Source organism: Vicugna pacos, chromosome 6, assembly GCF_048564905.1.
Source record: "Vicugna pacos chromosome 6, VicPac4, whole genome shotgun sequence".
Classification (NCBI taxonomy): Eukaryota; Metazoa; Chordata; class Mammalia; order Artiodactyla; family Camelidae; genus Vicugna; species Vicugna pacos.
This window is the reverse complement of record NC_132992.1, coordinates 14,803,934-14,825,154: the sequence shown is the minus strand read 5'-3', so window position 1 is coordinate 14,825,154 and position 21,221 is coordinate 14,803,934. Positions and strand designations below refer to the sequence as shown.

The window sequence follows — 21,221 nt, the reverse complement described above, 5'->3', positions numbered from 1 at the left end:
AAAGAAGGCATGATGTGGAAAACAACCAAAATAGAAGTAAAACACGCTGCACGTTCATGTTTAGACGTGAAACATGCTGTGACATTCACTCAGCCTCTATGACCTTCTCAGTCAATGGTGGTTTTACTAAAGCATCAACTTATAGTGAGCAGAACACACGGGGAGGGGAGCTGGTCTAACTTTTCCAGAATACTGTGCTGCAGCCAAAGAGGATGATCACATTTTTGCAGCCTGCTTTTAATGTCTTCCACCAGCCTGTGTGACCCTCAACTGTATTTCTCCCAGGTTTTCTATACAACGCCAGGGACTAAACAATGGAAATTCTTTAATAAGAGGTGTACCCTGAATAAGGTCTTATTCTAAAACTTGATCCCTCTCAGGCACATTCCGAGTATTTCCATGCTCACCTCCCATCTGACCACTTGACTATCCGAGCATTGCTTTCTTTAATTTCATTTCCTTCTTCATCCCGGCGTATCCTCCATCTTATAGTATTTTCTACCTGTTTTAAAACACAAGTGCCTTAGAACACTGTAGTTTATGCCTCTTCTCTCCTCAAGAGACACATAATCAGAGCATAAGCATGCACAGAAAGTGACAGAAAAACAGACGTTGAAACCATCTTGTCTTAATCACCTAGAGATGTTGGATAAAGTTATCAGGGGAAAAAAAATGCTTCAGTGGATTTCTGAGCTTCTTAGTGCTGAAACCACAGAGGGAGCTCAGTGCCAAAGCATGTGAGCAGATGCTAAATCTGTAGTAGCCTCTATAAGTTTTAAGACACAGAAAGAGCTAGGAGGACAAGAAATAAGGCTTGAGGCCATATGAGATAGCAATTTAGAACTGAGACTCCCTATATAAAGCAGGCTGTCATAGAGCTAAAAACCCAATAAATGTGGGACAAAAACTCTGCCTACTGGCCTAGGGAGACAGGGAAGCTTCCCATATATGGATAAGGAAAAAGCAGCATCTTATGAAAATAAAAAAAATACAGGTATGAGCAGATTTAGAGTCTAACTTTATGTTAGTTTTAAGCGTGGCAAACACCAGGCAGACTTGGAAAATATTCAAGGGCTTCCTAAAATGAAAATCACTGTTCTTGAAATTAAAAGCTCAATGGGACTTCCAGGAAAATATAGCACACTAAATGCATGTAGTTTATCCCTGCTGCTTCCTGGAAACGCACTAAAAGAACAGTGAAGAATTAAAAAAGGATACACCACAGGGATAAAGAGAATGGGAATTAAGATGGCATCAAAGAGAAGTCAACATTTTGAAAATCTGAGCCCAGACTTCCCTATGCCTGTGCCACCCCCCCAACCCTAAAAGCAGCTACTCCCACTTTCACCTAGATTTTCCAGATCTCCTCTGTTAGCTGCAAATGCCTTTGCAATTGGGTCCTAATGATTTCCTTCCACTTTTCCCCCTGCCTTCTTGATTCCTCACTAGATAAACAACTTAGAAGCTGGCAGATTAAAGAGTTTAGTCATAATCATGAATTAACTGTGATGCCATATCTGAGATTTTTCTTCAAATAGTCTGGGTAAGGCGAGGTGGGGAATACTGGTGAAATGAGATGTCCCACCCGACAACCACTGAAGCGAGGGATGGGTCCATGAGAGTTTATTAGACTATTCTCACTATATTTGTATCTGTTTAAATTATTCTTTAATAAAGGAAACAAAACAAAATGATTTGTTACTATTCCTGTCTTCCCTCTCATACAAAACAGGTTAGCCACATATAAATATGAAAACACATATGGGCCACTATTAACTGAGAACCATTTTGAAAAATGTTTCCTATTATATAAGGAGATTCAAATAATAATGAAGCTATGATAGGATACACTGCTAGGTCTCACCCCATTGGGATGAAAAACACATAAAAGTACTATAAAGACAGCAGACCTCACAGAGGTACATAAACGGTACCTGGTTCTTTGTCCATTAAAGAACCACCAACTGACTCTACCTCACTGAATGGTCAGCCTAGTCTCAAGAACAACACTCAAGGAACCAAGGGTCCAGGTACACACGAAGGTTTTAAAAAAACAGCAGCCTGTTGTACACTTACATTCTGTACTCTAAGCACCAAGGTTTTAGAGTAACATATTTATTTCTAAACTCTGATGCTTATACTAGAGTCTGGTATTACATGGTCTTAAAATATATAGATATATGACATTCACTGACATATGATAGAATATAAGGGGAAAATGCAAAAAATCAATAAAAACTAAATACATAAGGAACTATCACATTAATTTGTATAAATGATGGGAAACAAAAGCAGTAGAATAATGCCAGAGGCACTAAAACAGGCATAAAAAATTCATAATGCTAACCCCAAATCAATAGATCCACATGTTCTGAGGAAAAATATTAAGAGATACCCTAATGGGGAGCAGGGCAGGGGTTGGGGGTGGGAAGCAAGGAAAAGAACAGCAAAAATAAAAAACCAGTCTAAGCACTATACCTGTTACCTGTGTGACTTTAACAGAGTTACTGGTGCCTGTTTATCACCACTTTCTCATTTGATTTACAATTCCATTAAGAAGGAAGAATAGTAAAATTTCACTGAAAAGCTTTTGAAAGCCCATGTGTTTTAGGGGAACCATTTTCACATCAAGGTTTTTTATGTACTTGTGGATCTATCACACTTAAAGAAATGGAATTATTTTAAAAGTTCAGCCCCCGAATTCGAAGAATGCCAGATTGCCAGTTCTTAACATTCTAACAGCATGTACAATATCCACCAAAAAATAAAGTATTGACAGATAATCCTTCGGATTTAAGAATTTAAAATGCATAGCTCCAGTTGCAACGTCATGAGTTCAACTGCTTCTTGTTCTTTGCTACAACTCAGCTCAGAAACATCTGCTTAAACTTACATCCTCCTTGATTAAAGGAAGATTAGAGGCCCTCCTTGGATAGAGGTAACCAGATAGTACAAGGTATCAAAGAGAAGCATTAATAGGAATTTAGTACAATAACATTCTCTCCTAGCAGTGAACAAGAACAGTGGGAAGAATACAAAGAGAGCCATACGGTGAAGTGTTAGGTACTAGAAATTAATTCTAGAAATAAATTTGTATATGATTTGTTTATTCCTAGATCAAAAAGCCTGAAGAATTTCCCCTTGCAGGAAGTTCCTAGAACTTAACCCACAGTAGATATGGAGGTGGGTTCCAAACACTAAACCACAGTACAACTTATTCTGAAGGAAGTAGCTAATTTTTAAAGCATTAAAAAAAGTCTAACAGTGAGAAAAGTGACACTTTTACAGATAAAAAGCTATATATTTTCTTTCTAAAAATATTCTGAAAAGGTAGACAATTTATATGCTGATAAAATAGGAAACATAGAAAATCATTTTCAAAAGCTCAAATCTTAAGTTAAGACCCTCAGGTTTTACTTTATAAAAAAAAAAAGGAAGGAGTAAATCACAGAATAGCACCTTTAATTTCAACCTGGTTCGACCTTCTTCATCCAGCATTTCCTCATCTTCAAATTCATCTTCATAATATTGAGGATCAAAAGGTCTACAAATTGTTTTTAAAATATACTATTAATTATATTTTGTAACGAATATTATTACTGTTATATAACAACTCTCTCTATAATATACACTATTATACTAAAAAAATCGTAATTCAAAATCATAATGGTCAGATAGCTTCATGTTCAACTTTAAGGAAGTATTCAAATCACTGCACCTTCTTGAAATTTGGTGTTAATACATGTTGCTTGAAGTAAATTGCAAGCTAGGCTAAATATTCAAAATAGTCTTTATTCTTATGTAAATCTTCCGAAGAGTAGGCCACACATGCTCTAGCTTTCCACATCATTTTGCTTAGGGAAAAAATTTTAAATTGCACACAAGCTTGCATGTTACTTAGTGAATAATACTCATCAACACTGTTTAACTATCCAAAAGCATTAGTTTTTCATTCCACAACAGCTGTTACAATGGACATTTGCAATCTCTCTAGCAAATTTTACCACTCTCAGTTTCAGCTTTTTCAGGGCTCCACTAGTCAAAATCACCCAAAGACCTAAGCTATCTGTTAATTCATAAGAAAGTATCAAACTGCTAAAAATAATTATAAGCATTAAGTCTCTTTACCAATAGTCCATACTTTTTCCATCACAGGATATACTCGATTTATTTTTTCAGAGATACATAATCAGTTTTCCATTTTGTCATTAGTCAACTCATACAAAATAAGAAGAATATCAGCATTCTACATATTTCTATCCAACATTAAAAAACACACTTTTAACTGATCCCCTTACCTGGGCTCTACACTGAGAAAGTTGGGTAGCTTAACAAAATATAAGTCATTTCCTAAATCAGTGTTCACTTTGGGTATTTCTACTTCTATTCTGGTCTCAGGAATTGGCTCCTCCTCCTGTTGATCCTGAGGCAATCCATTTTCATCCTAGTAGAAGAGTCACAGAATTTTAGAGCTTGATGGACCTTAGAGATGGCCTAGCTCAACTTCCACACTTTAATTACTTAGGCAGGCAAGAAGCATACGAAAACACCACTTTATCCATCCCTATTAACCACAATATCCATCCCTACCAACCAAATCCCCAAAAATCTCATGGAAAATGAGATCAGTTTGGAAGCATCAATATCAAAAAAATCTCTTTTGTGATAAATCTATCTTCCACATATTCACCAACAAAAATGTGAAATTAATTGACACTTCAATATGAAGTCACTCTATCAATTAAAATTAGAGAACATTATCGGAGGGACGGGGGGGGTGGGAAGGGACAGACTGGGATTTCAAAATGTAGAATAGATAACCAAGATTGTACTGTGTAGCACAGGGAAATATATACAGGATCTTGTGGTGGCTCACAGCAAAAGGGAATGTGACAATGAATGTATGTACGTTCGTTTATGACTGAAAAATTGTGCTCTACACTGGAATTTGACACAACATTGTAAAATGACTATAACTCAATAAAAAATGTTTAAAAAATAATAATACAAAAAAAATAAAATCAGAGAAGATTATCAACATAACACACACTCACTGGCAAGAACAACAAAAACATTCAAATCTATGGTTCTCAAAGTCTAGTCTCTTAAGGTGTGACACCAACTAAATGCTGGGCAGGCAGTTCTTTTTTCTTTTTTTAACCCATTTTTTCCCAACAGTAACATCTCGCAAAACTATTATACAATATCACAACCAGGAGAGTGATCCTGATACAGGCAGATACAGAACATTTCCATCACCATAAAGATTCACGTCACCCTCTTACAGCCACCTGCCCTCATTCTTACTTAATCTCAGACAACCGTTAATCTTTTCTCCATTTCTATAATTCTGTCATTTCAAGAATGTTATATAAGTGCATTCATTCAGTATGTAACTTTTGGGACTGGCTTTTTCTCACTCAGCCTGGAATGTCATCCAAGCTGTTACGTTTACATTTACAATGGTAAAATCCTTTTCATTGCTGAACAGTATTCCAAGAATGGATGCGCCAGGGCAGTTTTTTCTACTCCCCCTTATAACCACAAGTTCCCTACATAACCGAGAAAGTCATCTATTTACTGTGTTTTCATACTGCAATTCAGTTACCATCTCCCTCTTCTTGGCACAAGAGAGGCACTTGGCTCTCTCTCCCAGTTCACATAGGTCATTTTACTTACAACAGGCTGTCCTGGAGTGGGTGGTTTATCTTCTCCATCACTCCCTGAAGATATATCATCTGCACCTCCAAACAGATCCATGGTTCCACTATTATCTTCCATATAGGAGGAAAAATATACAGGATTAGTATCCATAACAATGATAATATCCACAACAAAGCTATCACTTCAATATATTCCCAAGGTTTCTAGATCAGGCACCAGGAAACCACCCAAATACAACTCCAAGCCTGGCTCTCAAAGATGTGAGTAGAGTGTCTGTGGAGAGGGAAGGGGGCAGATCCAGTCACAGGCAAAGCTGCACAGGAGCGGCTTTCTCCCTTCACTTTCTGCATCCTTGTCCTGCCACTTTCCTTTATTCCCCAGGAGCCCAGATATCCTCCTACAGTCTAGATACTCACATTTGGGGCTTAAGTACTCCATACAGGCCCATTCTCAACACAGTCCCTCAAGTTTTATAATCACAGGTCCACGTCTACCCAGGCCCCCCTCTCAGACAGAACTTCACCAGGGTACAGGCAAAACATCAACAATAACCTGTAATAAACCAATAAACCAAGGTGGGGTAGTCGAGGGGGTGACAGAATGACAGGACGGGGGTCAGAAAGTAGACTCCTTGACACTGAGATTATAGAAGAGTTACGATTATTGGTAATGACATGGTCTGGGATAAAACTGTGAGAGTGAGTTACTGAGATGAGGTGAAGGACAGACAGATCACTGAGAAAGAAGAGGCAACCTACTTAAATGGCCAAAATTCAAAACCCTGACAACACCAAATGCTGTCCAAAATGTGGAGCAACAGGAACTCTCACTCAGATGGTGAGAACACAACATGGCACACCCACTGTGGAAGACAGTCTGGAGGCTTCTTAACAAAACTCAACACACTCTTACCATATGCTCCAGCAATTGTGCTCCTTGGTGTTTACTCAAAGGATCTGCAAATTTATGTCCACACAAAAACCTACACACTAATGTTTATAGCAGCTGTATTCATAACTGCTGCATTTTAAAAGCAACCAAGATGTCCTTCAGTAAGTGAATGGATAAACTGATCCATCCAGACAACAGAATGCAGGAATACCTCGGAGATATTGAGGGCTCAGTTCTAGACCACTGCACCTAAATGAATACTGCAATAAAGCAAGTCACATGAACTTCTTGGTTTCCCAGTGCATATAAAAGTTATATTTACACTAGACAGTAGTCTATTAAGTATGCAAAAGCATTATGTCCCCCCAAAAGTACATATCTTAATTTAAAAATCCTTTAAATTTAAAAATTATTAAATTATAAAACATTTCATTGCTAAAAAATGCTAACAATCATCTGAGCCTTCAGTGAGTCATAATCTTTTTGCTGGTGGAGGTTTGCATGAGAATTATCAAAATGTGACCGAGACACAAAGTGAGCAAATGCCGTTGGAAAAATGGCGCCAACAGACTTGATCGAGGCAGGGTTATCACAAACCTCAATTAGTAAAAAACGCAATATCTGCAAAGCTCTATAAAGTGCAGTGCAGTAAAACAAGATTCACCTGTATCACTCAGGGCTAAAGAGAGATGAGCTACACAACCATGGAAGACATGGAGGAAACCTAAGTGCATCATCACTAAGTGAAAGAAGCCAATCTAAAAAGGCTACATACTTTATGATTCCAACTACATGACATTCTGGAAAAGGCAAAACTGTGAAGACAGTAAAAACACCAGTGGTTGCCAGGGGTCAGGGAGGAGGGAGAGATGAACAGGCAGAGCATAGAGAATTTTTACAACAGTGAAACCATTCTGTATGATACTATAATGGTGGATCCATGTCATCATACATTTTTCCAGACCTAAAGATGTATAATACCAAGAAATGAACTGTAATGTAAATTATGGATTTGGGGTTGACAATGACATGTCAATATAGGTTCATCAGTTGTAACAAATGCATCACTCTGGTGGAGGATATTGATAATGGGGGAGGCTGTTCATGTGTCAGAGAAGGGGGTCTATGAGAAATCTCTACCTTCTCCTCAGTTTTGCTGTGAACCTTAAACTGCTCTAAAAAATAATAATAATAAAGTCTTAATAATTTTTAAAAAAGAAGAGGAGGAGGAAGGAAGGTCAGGGTATTGAGAAGTTCATCTAAATAATAAAACCACCAAAACTACAACCCCACCCACCTACACCCTCATGTCCCCTCTTGATTATTTTCTTCCAAGGCCCTATCACCACCTAACATACTATATATTTCATTTACTTATTGTGTTACTTTCAGTCTCCCTACCCTACCCTAACCCCATCAGAAAGTGGGTTCTACAAAGGAGAGGTTGTTATCTGTTTTGATTATTGCTACTTTCCAAGTGCACAGAAAAGTACCAGCACAAAGCAGATTATCAATAAATAACCGTGAACAAAATGAAAGAATGTATTACCGAATTCTCACAACAACCCTATAAGGTGATTAGTGTCATCATCCTCTTATGGATCAGAAAACTGAAGTATAGTAAGTAAACTCACCAAAATCAAATAGTTGGAAAGCAGGACCACAAAGATTCTAACTTGGATCATCTGATTCCAAAGTCCATGTATGTAACTACTAGTTCTAGATCCAAAGATCTTTAAGTAAATCCCAGAGACTGCTATTCTGTCCAGCTCTCCTTTTCTCTTTAGTTGGCCCTCTAAATGTTTGCTTTAGTTATACTGTTACTTATGATAATTTATATGAGCTATTTAACATTAACGCCTAATTACCATTTAGCGCAATAATGGTTGTGTATAATCAAACTATCAAAATTGTTTGCTATAACTTTTATACTAACATCTTTACTGTATAGTAATTTGCCATCTGAAATGTAGTCATACGTAGAGGTGAACAGGTAGATCTTTTATCCCTACAACAAACCTACCTTACAGAACACTGGGTTTTTAGGAACTCTTCTTCTAAAACATAGCTTGAGGAATCAGTCTCTTCATCTGATATTAACCTATTGAGAACTTAAGAGCAAGCTGCCCTGCAACTGTCATTGTTCAAACCAAAGAATGAACACTGTCACCTCCACTTCAACCAGAGCATCAGCCCCCTAACAGCAGATTCACTCTGACTATAAATGAAGCAGGTTCAACTAATTAAGCACGAGCAGCTTCTCATATCTGTACAACCTCCTTGTGTACACTAGATGTACCCACACACTTTTCTGTGGGTCTTGCAGTCTGGGATAAATGCCTGGGGTTGAGAATGCACTATAGTTAAATACAGAGAGAGAGATGGAAATACAGATGTATAAAAGAAGTCATCGGAATACCTTTTGGTACCTCAGTGTCACTATCCGCTTCTGAATCCGATGCAATTGCATTCTTTCGTTTCATTCGTAAAACCTCATCTTCACTATCACTGCCTCTTGCAGACTCTGTAAGAGTAGAATTAGAGGTTCTGCATACTCACAGTCATATCATTACTTCGCTTTTTGTGTTTTAAAAGCAACATCGGGGATAAACAAACTGTGGTACACCCATACAATGGAAAACTACTCAGTAATAAGAATGAATTATTGCTACATGTAACAATTCGGATGAATCTCAAATGCATTACACTAAGTGAAAGAAGCCTAAGTAAAAGAAAAAAGGCTACATACTGCAGATTTCATTTATGTGATGACATTCTCAAAAAGACAAAACTATAGGGACAGAACAGATCACCAGCTGTCAGGGGTCACGGGTGGGGAAGGATATGATTATGAAAGGGATAGTATGAGGGAGTTCTTTAGGGTGACAGAACTATTCTATCTTGACTGGGGTGGTGGTTACACAAATCTATACATGCGTTAACATTAATAGAACTGTGCATAAACACAAAAATCAATATATTGTATTTAATTTTAAAATAAAATTAATAAAAGGAACACTGGTTTCTGTAAGCAGAAAAACTTGAGAGAATGAGAAAAGCAGTACCGAAACTTACAGGTAAATTTATACATGACTCACTACAGAAGGAAAAAAAGAGGTAAAAGTATTGCAGTGGAAGAGACAAATATATCATTATTTCTGGATGATACAACTGTTTACCTAATTGTAAACTTCAAGAAAATCTACTGAACTGTTGTAGAAGCAGTTAAGGGGTAAGCAGGATGACCAGCTACATGATCCCCTATGACAACCCTGTTTTATGTGAAGTCTGCTACTGTCTGGGAAGCAGTGCATGAGCCTTAGTGATTCTGGTAATGGTACAGAGTAATAATAACTCTACCCAGAACTAGTTCTTGAACACCTACTGCAGTCCTATAGTCTATATAGACCTATATCCATCTGGAGATTTTCTGACCGCCTCTCGTAAATAATGCCAAAATGTGGCCTTGCGTGCTATCCTGAGGTATGTATTACAGGGGAGAAGACCCCATCTCCCCACACTGCAGTTTTCAAAGAACATAAGACCAATGTGTAATTACAATCAATCACCTATAAAAATGAAGCAATCCAGACAGCACTTCAGGAAGACCTCCAACCTAATCAAAGTGACTTTTATGTAATACAAAGAAACAAGATGTCCAATTGTTTTAGTATTCTATATGAACAATGCGTTAACTTCAGGAGAACACTGTAAATGGCTATTATAAAAGGGTGTCCAGAAGCCAAAGTCTGGCTGTGTGCTCCCTGCTGTCTTTAGGAAATGAGTGTTCTGACCCAAGCACATCTCCCCAGAGTGAGGAAGCAGTGTCAAGCTATCATAGCTCACTGAGATCATCCAGCCGTGTTTTCATTTTCTGGATATTATGACCCCCAGGCAATGTCTCGATTGCTATAACTTGGCATCAAATGTAGATTTCTCCCCAAAGGACAGGCTACAGTAATAAGAGAGAAATAACTGATCCTTTTGAAACAAACAATTCTGCAGCTCAATTTTTATAAATTAGCTTCCTGTGAATTTGATTAGTTTCAGTAAATTCTGTGGAGCCTGATTACCTCTGGAGGATGAAATTTTGGATCTCAAAAAAACTGAGCTGCAACTTGGTGTTCACACGTCAGCACAGCTACCTTATGGGGGTGTTTCCATGGTATTTTTTTTTCCCCAGGCAAATCTATTCTCATGTGAGGCATGCTCTTCAGTGACCCACAGAAATGGAACTAGCTGTATTCACTATCTAGCTACTTCAGCACTACACATCTTTCTCCAAGACTGTCCTCTAAATTTTTTCTTCTTGATCTATCATTAATCATATGGAAGGGGACTAGACAGAAATAATAAATGGATTAGGAAAATGTTTAAAAGCAAAATGTACAGAGTTAGAAAAGACTGAAATGGAGAGACAGAAGAGAAAAAAACGGGTACTAAAAGTAGGAACGTGAAAAGAATAAATGAATCCCTGCTGTATCTGAACACTTTCACTAAACCATCTTGGTTCTCATAACGTATTACCTGATTTATGGTCCTGTTCCTCTTCATCGTCCGAATGCCTGTGTTCTTCATCCGAGGCCTGTGGCCTTTCATCATCAGAATTTTGCATTTTCTCCTCATCAGACATCTGTGGCCGCTCTTCATCATCAGAGTTCTGTTTCTCATCATCATTATCAGAAGCCACTGGCCGTTCATCATCAGAATTAGCCTTCTCCTCCTCGGACAGTTGCTGTCTTTCATCATCTGAAAGCTGAGGCCTCTCCTCGTCATCTGTGTTCTGCATTTTCTCATCATCATCAGAATTTTGCAGTTTATCTTCATCAGATCCTTGTGCCCTCTCCTCATCATCAGAATTTTGTATCTTTTCATCATCTGACTGGTCACTTTTTTCTTCTCTGCCCCATTTCTCATCATCTGAATGTGCTTTCTCAGAACCTTCTGCTTCTGAGTGGTGGCTCCCTCCATCTGATCTGTGACCTTCATCTTCATCGTCATTGTGGGCTTCTGATCCACTGTGCTGATCTACATCTGAGGGCTCATTGTCTTCATGGTCAGAACGTTCAGAAGCTTCTGATCTATTGTCTGATCTTTCAGAGTGATTATCACTCCCACTCTGATGAGAAGCTCCCTCATCCTCACTGTCATCTCCAAATAGTTCCTTATTACTTGGTTTTCCTGATTCATCCCTTTCATCTTGATCACTTTCACTTCCAGAGGCATTACTGCTAGAAGCAACATTCTCTTGATCAGAATCCGAGTCTGATCCAGAATCAGAATCTATGGGATCATATAAACACATGGTGATATAAACAAAGAAGGCAGAACAAGGAACATCAAAAGTCCATCCCAACATAAAAGCAATGAGAAAATTTGTCAAAACCTGTTAGAACCCATATTCTCAGGTTCTGGAAACTAACTAAAAGTTGCCACAACCAGGGAAATGTTTTTAAAAAAAAAAAGCTAAAACTCAGTAAGAAAACTCTGGTCCTTGCCCTCCCAACACACTCCCTAGCTCTAGGGGCCTTGAAGGTAACAGACTGAATTTCTGGTGCATATACTACTACTGGAGGGAGCAGAAGGCACCTTATTTGCAAAGAGTCATGGCTGTTAGTTCTGATTTGTCCAGTGGGTCACTGAAGAGACTGACTCAAAGGGCTCAACTTTTCTCTCACCTAACTTGGAACTCTCTCGTTGCCGAGGCAGCTACCCGAGAGAGTCTGTTAAAAACATTTTTAGGGAAATGTATTAACTGCCTCCACCTAGGACAATGGACAGCAGTTGGGGCAAACAACAGACTAACCAAAAAGCTTGGGAGAAGCTGAAGAATGGCATAATGTGGGGAGTAAGGGTTTTTAAAAGCTCCCACATTTTCTTAGAGGTCTGGAAAACCACACGCTTGCCCAGGGCTGTGCACATGCTCACGAAAAAACTAAGCTCTCACTTCTGGCTGACCCTCAGGCTCTGTGCAAGCAGGAAATGAAGGCAGAAAGGTTGTAAAATGCCTGACTGAGTGCTGAAAGCATGCCCTAACTCCCACGCAGAGCCACTCTGCAAAGTCTGGGAGTTTTCCGTTGCTGTTGCTTCTTTTTTTGCATTTAAGAAATCTCTGTCCAATCACCTGCTGACCACTAAGCTAACAGAACAGAGACTTTAGCGGCTACACACAACAAAGGTTGCAGATTTTACAAAATTAGTTCAAAAGAGTCACTAAACAGTAAATGCTACAACAAATAGCAACAGCAAATGCTGGGGGCGGGGGGGAAATGTGCTGTCCTGAGTTGCCAAAACATTCAAAATGCCCAGTTATCAACAAAAATTATTAGGCCTGCAAAGACACAAGGAAATGTAACTCACACATTTGAAAAAAGACTAGAAACTAGCCCTGAACAAGCCCAGACAGTGAAAAGGATGCCCTACCAAATAGAAAATATCAATACAGACAGACAGTATTAAAAAAAAAAAAACAAAAAAAAACAGCAGAAATTCTGGAGTTGAAAAGTACAATAACTGAAATGAAAAATTCACTAAAGGAGTAAACAGTAGATATAAGTAGGAAGAAGAAAGAATCAGAAAACTTCAAGATAGGTCAACTGAGATTATCCAGTCTAGTGAATAAAAAAAGAAGAAAGAAAAATAAACAGTGTCTAAAAGATTTTGTGGGATACCAGCAAGTGACCAGTCTATGCATAATGGGAGTTCTAGAAGAGAAAAAAGAGAAAGGGACAGAAACAATATTTGAAGAAATAATGACCAAAAACTTCCCAAATTTGATGAAAGACATCAATGTACACATACAAGAAGTTCAACAAATACTAAGTAGTTAGAGTTACCAAGTAAAGTTAAAGAGAACCACACCTAGACATATCGTTATCACTGTAAGACAAAGAATCCTGAGAGCAGCAAAAAAGCAGCAACATGTCCTGTACAAGGGGTCCTCAATAAGGAAAACAGCTAGTTTCTCATCAGAAACCATAAAAACCAGGAGGCAGTGGAATAACATATTCAAAGTGCTGAAAGAAACACTATCAGTGAAGAATTCTATATCCAGCACAATCATCCTTCAAAAAATAAAGGAACTATGAGCAAAAAACAAAAGGTAAGCTGGACTTCTTTGAAATGAAAAGCTTTTGTACAAGAAAGGACATTACTAAGAAAGTGAAAAAACAACCTACAGAATGGGAGAAAATATTTGCAGGCCATGTATCTAACAAGTATATATATATACTTACAGTATCCACAGTGAATAATGAATGTTTACAACTCAAAAACAAAAAGACAAACAATCCATTTTAAAATGACAAAGGTCTTGAACAGACATTTCCCCACAGTTACACAAATGAAACAAGTATCTGAAAAGATGCTTAACATCATTAACCATCAGGATATGCACATCAAAACCACAGCGAGATTTATCAGTTGAGACCAACAGGAATGGATACATTTACCAAAAAAAGGGAAAAAATGTAAAATAAGTGTTGGCAAGGATGTAAAGAAATGGAACCCTCAAACGTTGCTGATGGTAATGTAAAACGGTCCAGCTGCTATAGAAATCAATTTGATTGTTCCTCAAAAGAGTAAAACAAAAAATTAACCATTTGATTCAGCAATCCACTTCTACATATATATCTCACCCCTCAAAAAAATGAAAGCAGGCACTCACACAAATACTTGTACACAAAAGTTCACAGCATCAGTACTCAAACAGCCAAAAGATGGAAACAACCCAATATCCATCAATGACTGAATCAACAAATTGGGATATATACATAGAATTGAATATTATTCACTAAACAGAAATGAAGTATTGATATATACTACAATGTGGATAAACTTCAAAAACATGATGGTAAGAGACAGAAAATCAGACACAAAAGGCCGCATATTGTATGATTCCATTTATATGAAGAGGTAAATCCACAGACACAGAGATCAGACTGGTGGTTGATGAGGGCTAGCAAAAAAAAGCAAATGGCAAGTAACTGCTTAATGGGCATGGCATTTTTATTGTGAGGTGATGAAAATGTTTTAGAACTAGATAGAGATGGTGGCTGCACAACATTTTAAATGTACTCAACACCCCTGAATTGTTTACTTAAAAATGGTACATTCAGCAACCAAACTGAAAAGAAGTAAAACTGTCACTATTTGCAGATGACATGATATTATATATATAAAATCCTAGAGACTCCACCAAAAAACTGTTAGAACTAATAAATAAATTCAGTAAAGTTGCAGGATACAAAATTAATATATAATTGTGTTTCTATACACTAATAACAGGCTATCAGAAAGAAAAATGAAAACAATCCCATTTACAATTGTATCAAAAAGAATAAAATACTTAGGAATAAATTTAACCAAAAAGGTGAAAGACCTGCACACTGAAAACTGTAAGACACTAATGAAAGAAACTGAAGACACAAATAACTGGAAAGGTATAACATACTTACGAACTGGAAGAACCAATATTGCTAAAATGTCCATACTACTCAAAGCAATCTACAGATTCAACACAATCCCTATCAAAATTCGGACAGCATTTTTCACATAAATATAACAAACAACCCTAAAATTTCGATGGAACCACAAAAAAACCCCAAATAGCCAAATAATCTTGAGGAAAAAGAATAAAGCTGGAGGTATCATGCCCTTCATTTCAAACTATATTAATGAGCTATAGTCAGACAAAGAAATAAGTCAGACAAAGAAAGACAAACACTGTATGACCTCATTTATACAAGAGATCTAAAAAAACCAAAAAAACAAAAAATAAAGCTCACAGAGGATAGACTGGTAGTTGCCAGAGGCTGGGGGAAAGGGGAGGGGGAAGTGTACAAAATGAAAGGGAGTCAAAAAGTACAAGTGTGCAGTTATAATACAAATAAGTCATGGGGAAGTAATCGTGCATGATGACTACAGTTAATATATTGTACTGCATATTGGAAAATTGCTAAGAAAGTAGATTTTAAAAGTTCTCATCCCAAGAAAAAATTCTGTAACTATGTGCAGTGATGGATGTTAACTAGACTTACTATGGTGATCATTTCACAATACACACAAATATCAGATCCTTCATGGTACAGGTGCAATTAATGTTGTATATCACTTATACCTTAATAAAAATAAAATAACAAAATAAAGTGGTAAATAAAAAAACAAAATGGGAGTTTGTTGCTAGTTGACCTGCCCTATAAGAAATGCTAAAAGGAGTTCTCAGGCTGAAATGAAAGGCAATAGACAGTAACTTGAACCTACATGAAGAAATAAAGAACTCTAGTAAAGGTAACTAAATAGTTGAATATAAAAGTATTGAAAAAAAGTGACAATGAATATATGTATGTTCATGTATAACTGAAAAATTGTACTCTACACTGGAATTTGACATAACATTGTAAAATGACTGTAACTCAATAAAAAAAAGTTTGAAAAAAAGTCAGTATTAATGTATTTTTGGTTAATAACTCCTCTATTTTGATAATATTTAATTTAAAAGACAATTATATAAAACAATAATTATATATCTAATTCACCGGGCAGTGTATAAAGATGTAATTTGTGACAATAACAACATAAAGGTGAGAGGAAGAAGCTATATAGAAGAAAAAGTTTTGTATACTACTGAAATTAAGTTGGTATTAATCCAAACTAGATTGTTATAAATTAAGATGTCAATTGTAGTCACCAGCTACCATTAAGAAAGAAAACTAAAAATATACAGAAAAAGAAACAAAAAGGAAATCAAACCTGTACACTAGAGAAAAAGCAGTCAAAAGGAAGAGAGTAAAAAGAATAATTGAGGAACAAAAAAAAATGACACAGAAAACATGTATCAAAATGGCAGAAGTCCTTCCTTATCAATAATTACTCTAAATGTAAATGGATTAACCTCCCCAATGAAAAGGAAGAAATTGGCAGCATGAATTTTTAAAATGATCCATTTATATGCTGTCTACAAGAGTCTCTTTAGAACTGAAGCACAGCTAGGCTGAAAGCGAAAAGATGGAAAAAGATATTCCATGTAAACAGTAACCCAAAAGTACACTAGTTATACTAATACTAGACAAAATAAATCCTAAGATAAAATTATTACAAAAGACAAAGAAGGACATTATAAAATGATAAAGGGTCAATCCAACATGAAGATAAAATAATTATAAACATATATGCACCTAAAATAAAAAACTGACAGAATTGAGGAGAGAAATAGACAATTTAATCATAGAAATTTGGAAAATTCACAAATACGTAGAAATTAAACAATGCACTCAAGTGATCATGGGTGCAAAGAAGAAATCACAAAGGAAATCAGAAAATATTTTGAGATGAATGAAAATGAAAACAAAGCATATCAATACCTAAGGGGTTCAGGGAAAGCAGTGCTTAAAAGGAAATTTGTAGCTGTAAACACATACATTAAAAAAGAAAACCTCACATTGACAATCTAACATTTCACTTTAAGGAACTAGAAGAAGAAAACTATAGCCAAAGCATGCAGAAGAAAAAAAATGATAAAGATTAGAGCAGAGATAAATAAAATAGAGAATAGAAAAATAATAGAATCAATGAAACCAAAAGTTCATTCTTTAAAAAATTAACAAGATTGACAAAACTAGCTAGACTGACTAAGAAAAGGGGAGAAAACTCAAATTAGTAAAATCAGGAATAAAAGTAGGGGCATCACTACTAACTTTTCAGAAAATAAGACCAAAAGAGAATACTATAAACAATTGTATGCCAACAAGTTAGACAATTTAGATGAAATGGATTAATCCTAGAAAAACACAATCTACCATAACTGACTCAAGATAAAACAAAATCTAAATAGATCTGTAACAAGCAGAGTTTCATCAGTAATCCAAAAGTTTCCAACAAAGAAAAGCCAGGACAAGATGGCTTCACTGGTGAATCCTATCAAACATTTGAGAAGAGTTAAAGCCTATCCTTCTCAAACTCTTCTGAAAACTTGAGCAGAGGGAACATTCCCTAACTCATCTAGGGCAGCATTACCCTGACACCAAGGCCAGACAAAAGCATCACAAAATAGAAAATCACAGAACAATATTCCTTATAAATACATACGCAAAAATACTGCAACATGGATGGACCTAGAAATTATCATACTATACAAAGTAAGTCAGACAAAGACAAATGTCATATGATGCTGCTTATATGTGGAAACTAAAAAAAAAAAAGATTTTATATATATATATATATATAAATTTTATTTACAAACTAGAAAGACTCACGAACACAGAAAACAAACTGGCTACCAGAAGGAAAAAAAGGAGTGGACAAATTAGGAGTTTGGAATTAACAAATAGACATTACCATATATAAAATAAATAAACAACAAGACCTACTGTATAGCACAAGGAACTGTATTTCTTGTAATGAGCTGTAATGGAAAAGAATCTGAAAAAAAATATATATATATATATCTCATGTATATGTATAACAATCACTTTGCTATACACTTGAAACTAACACTGTAAATTGACATTTTGGTAAAAAATAAAAATTTAAAAAATACCTACATATGGAAAAATACTAAACAAAATGCTAGCAAGCCAAATCCAGCAGTACATAAAAGAATATACACCATGACCAAGTGGGATTTACCCTAGGAATGTCTGGTTTAACACCTAAACATCAAAATGAAATACCATATTAATAAAGGAAAAATTTTTGATCATCATAATTGATGCAGAAGAGACATTTGACAAAATTCAACACCCTTCCCTGATAAAACTACTCAACAAACTAGGAACTGAAGGTAATTTCTTCAATCTTACAAAGTGCATCCATGAAAAACCCGTAGCTAACATATTATCTAACAGTGAAGGCATGGTTGTTTTCTCCCAAAGATAAGGAACAAGATAAAGATGTCCACTCTTACCACTTCTATTCAACATTGTACAGAAAGTTCTACCTGGGGCAATTAAGCAAGAAAAAGAAATAAAAGGTATCTAAATTGGAAAGGAAGAAGTAAACCCATCACTATTCACAAATGACATGATCTTATAAGTAGAAAATCCTAAAGAATACACACACACACACCCCAAAAAACTATTAAAGCTAATACATTCGGCAAGTTTGCAGGATACAAGATTAGCATACATAGGGGGAGGGTAGAGCCCATGTTAAGCATGAATGAGGTCCTGGGTTCAATCCCCAGTACCTTCACTGAAAAAACCAAATAAATAAATAAATGTAATTCCCTCCCTTCCTGCAAAAAATAAAATAAAATAAAACGAAAAAAAAGATTAACATACAAAAATCAGTTCTGTTTCTACACACTAGCAATGAACAATCCAAAAATGAAATCAAGAAAAGAACTCCACTTGCAACAGTATCCAAAATAAAATACTTAGGAATAAACAACCTAGGAAGTGCAGGACTCATACAGTAAGAACTACAGAACACTGTTGAAAGAAACGAAAGACGTGGCATATTTATACATGAAAGAAACACAACGGGCCTAGGAATTCTACTCATTGTTATAAGAAGAAATCTGTTAGGTGTAGTTATTTTCTACATCTGTCATAGCCCAGGGGAATCATGAAATACTCTGATATAACAGGACCTACCCTGTCACATCCATACTATCTTCAAGACCAACAGCAACCATCAAGGACAAATTTGGAAGTAAATTCTAGACAGTCCTATTATCTAATGGTATGATGGAAGAAAGTAGCAATTAGACCCCAAAGAAAGTAAAACACGAAGCCCAGAGAAGCAATGTCTCCACCCAATACTTCCTCATACACTGAGTTTGCAATGGGAAAGCACTGCACGGTACATCTTACTTTACTAAACTATTGCTTCTATCTATCCATTGATTTATCAAGTATGCATTAAGCATTTACGTAAGCTGGTGGGGGCAGGGAAGGATGATCTTTTCATTAGTATAGCCCCTACACCTAGCAAAGTAGTTGGAACGTGATGGGATTTATAAATGCTGAATGAATGAACAACTTCATGGAAGGGAGTCATGGGAGGGTTCATGTGGAACTGTGCCTTGAAGAGTGAAAGGGATATAGACAAGTACAGATAAGGGGAAAATGAAAACATTAGCAAAGTAAGGGGAAAAAGAGTGAGTATACCGAACTCTACACTTCCAGATTTCTGTTGACTAGAATCTTCTGGATACCCATCCTGGTAGAGCCCTCACACCAGATTTCCACCTAGTGCTCCTTGAGCATACTCTAAAAAGTATGAATACATTGAAGTTGAAGAAAGAAAAAAAAAACCACAATAATGCACTATGCTAAGGAAAAAAGCAGATACATTACTTCGAGCCTGGAGAGTTGCAAGAATTCTGAACTTGGTGTTGGGCCTCTTCGCACTCCAAATATCTCCTATTTCTATTTCAAACTCAAATAGCCACTTTGTGCCAGAAAGACTTCCCTGTACCATAAACATACATTCATTAATTCATTTCATTAACAAATCCTTCATCCCTTCTCTCCAAACATTGATCTCATATGTTGCCCAATCTAGCATCACAGACTCAAGAAATTCTAGAGTTTCTGCACAGGCTCTCGGAGAAGACATTATCTCCTGGGCGCAACGACTACATGCAGCCCTACCCTGATGTCTTTCCCAATCTCCTCACCCAGAAATCCAAGCTCCCCACCACACCACGTTCGGTTTCATTCATGAGGACATTCTCAGCCCCTCTGAAAATGTGTCCAGCCCATCCCCATATTCCTGAGCATCTAATTTCCATTCATTCACAACCGCCCTTACCCTGCGCTGGCCTGTGCAAGGCAGAACACAGCAGGACTTCAAGGTTCCTGTGGCTTCTCTGGCTCGCCTGGCCTCCACCGCTGCCCCGCGCCCCCTTCGCTGCACGGACACCGAGAACCTCGAGGTGCACTCTCTGCGCCTGTCCCTTCATTCCCACCCTCCCGGGGGAGAGGGGCACCGCCGGGCGTGCAGGGGGCGCTGAGACAGGAGTGGAGGAAGCGCCACTACTCGCGCGCGGCGCCGGAGCCTTCGCAGACCCGGAACCTGACCGCTGTCGGGTTCCAGCGGCTAAAGCCCCACCACGCCCGCCTCCGCAGAAGCCCAGCCGAGCCCACCTTTACGCTCAGCATCGCTGTCGGCGTCGCTCCCGAAAAGGTCCTCCATATCCGCCATTGCCGCGCACGTCCGGGGCTATCTTGCCTAGAGACGGCTCCGCGACTGTCTTTACGGCACTGAACCAACGAATCGCGACAGTGTCGCAAAGATTCGCTGAACGTCTAATTTCCTTCTGTAAAACTAGTGTTCGCGTGCCTCGTGGACCTATACTTGTCGACTCTTACATATCCACAAATTACGTCCTTTCGTCAGTATCTATTCTTATTATCGAGGATTTTTACCCGAGTGCACCCAATCTGGGTGTCAGTGGAGCGGGCGGCGCTTGGGAGCTCCTGGTGTTAAACCTGCCAGGAGTCAGGCCTGGAGTTCTTTGTTTCATATTGATCAGCTGTTCTCAAATTGTTGCGAACTCCAAAGCGCTTTTGTTTATGTGGGTTATATGCCATTTACCGTATTAGTAATTAAGGCAGAAATTTTTTAAATTCTTTTTGAAATAATAAGTTCACTAGTAGCATTTGAAAAATTTAAGTGACTATTTTCTGAAACAAAAATTGAAGAGTGGAATTGTTCTACAG

The 21,221-nt window shown here is 37.3% G+C and overlaps 1 protein-coding gene across 1 annotated transcript in view; it reads right to left on the bottom strand.

The window, feature by feature from the left end:
• The window catches only part of LEO1 (LEO1 homolog, Paf1/RNA polymerase II complex component), a 32,977-nt gene extending 12,205 nt beyond the window's left edge, over positions 1–20,772 (bottom strand). The window contains exons 1-7 of the mRNA XM_006208335.3: positions 20,646–20,772; positions 11,083–11,838; positions 8,975–9,079; positions 5,680–5,774; positions 4,299–4,444; positions 3,460–3,544; positions 408–502 (exon numbers count right to left, since the gene is read on the bottom strand). Coding sequence (XP_006208397.2) covers positions 408–502; positions 3,460–3,544; positions 4,299–4,444; positions 5,680–5,774; positions 8,975–9,079; positions 11,083–11,838; positions 20,646–20,703 — 1,340 coding nt within the window. The 5' untranslated portion in view covers positions 20,704–20,772. The remainder of the gene's footprint in view (positions 1–407; positions 503–3,459; positions 3,545–4,298; positions 4,445–5,679; positions 5,775–8,974; positions 9,080–11,082; positions 11,839–20,645) is intronic.
• Positions 20,773–21,221: the final 449 nt, after the last annotated feature.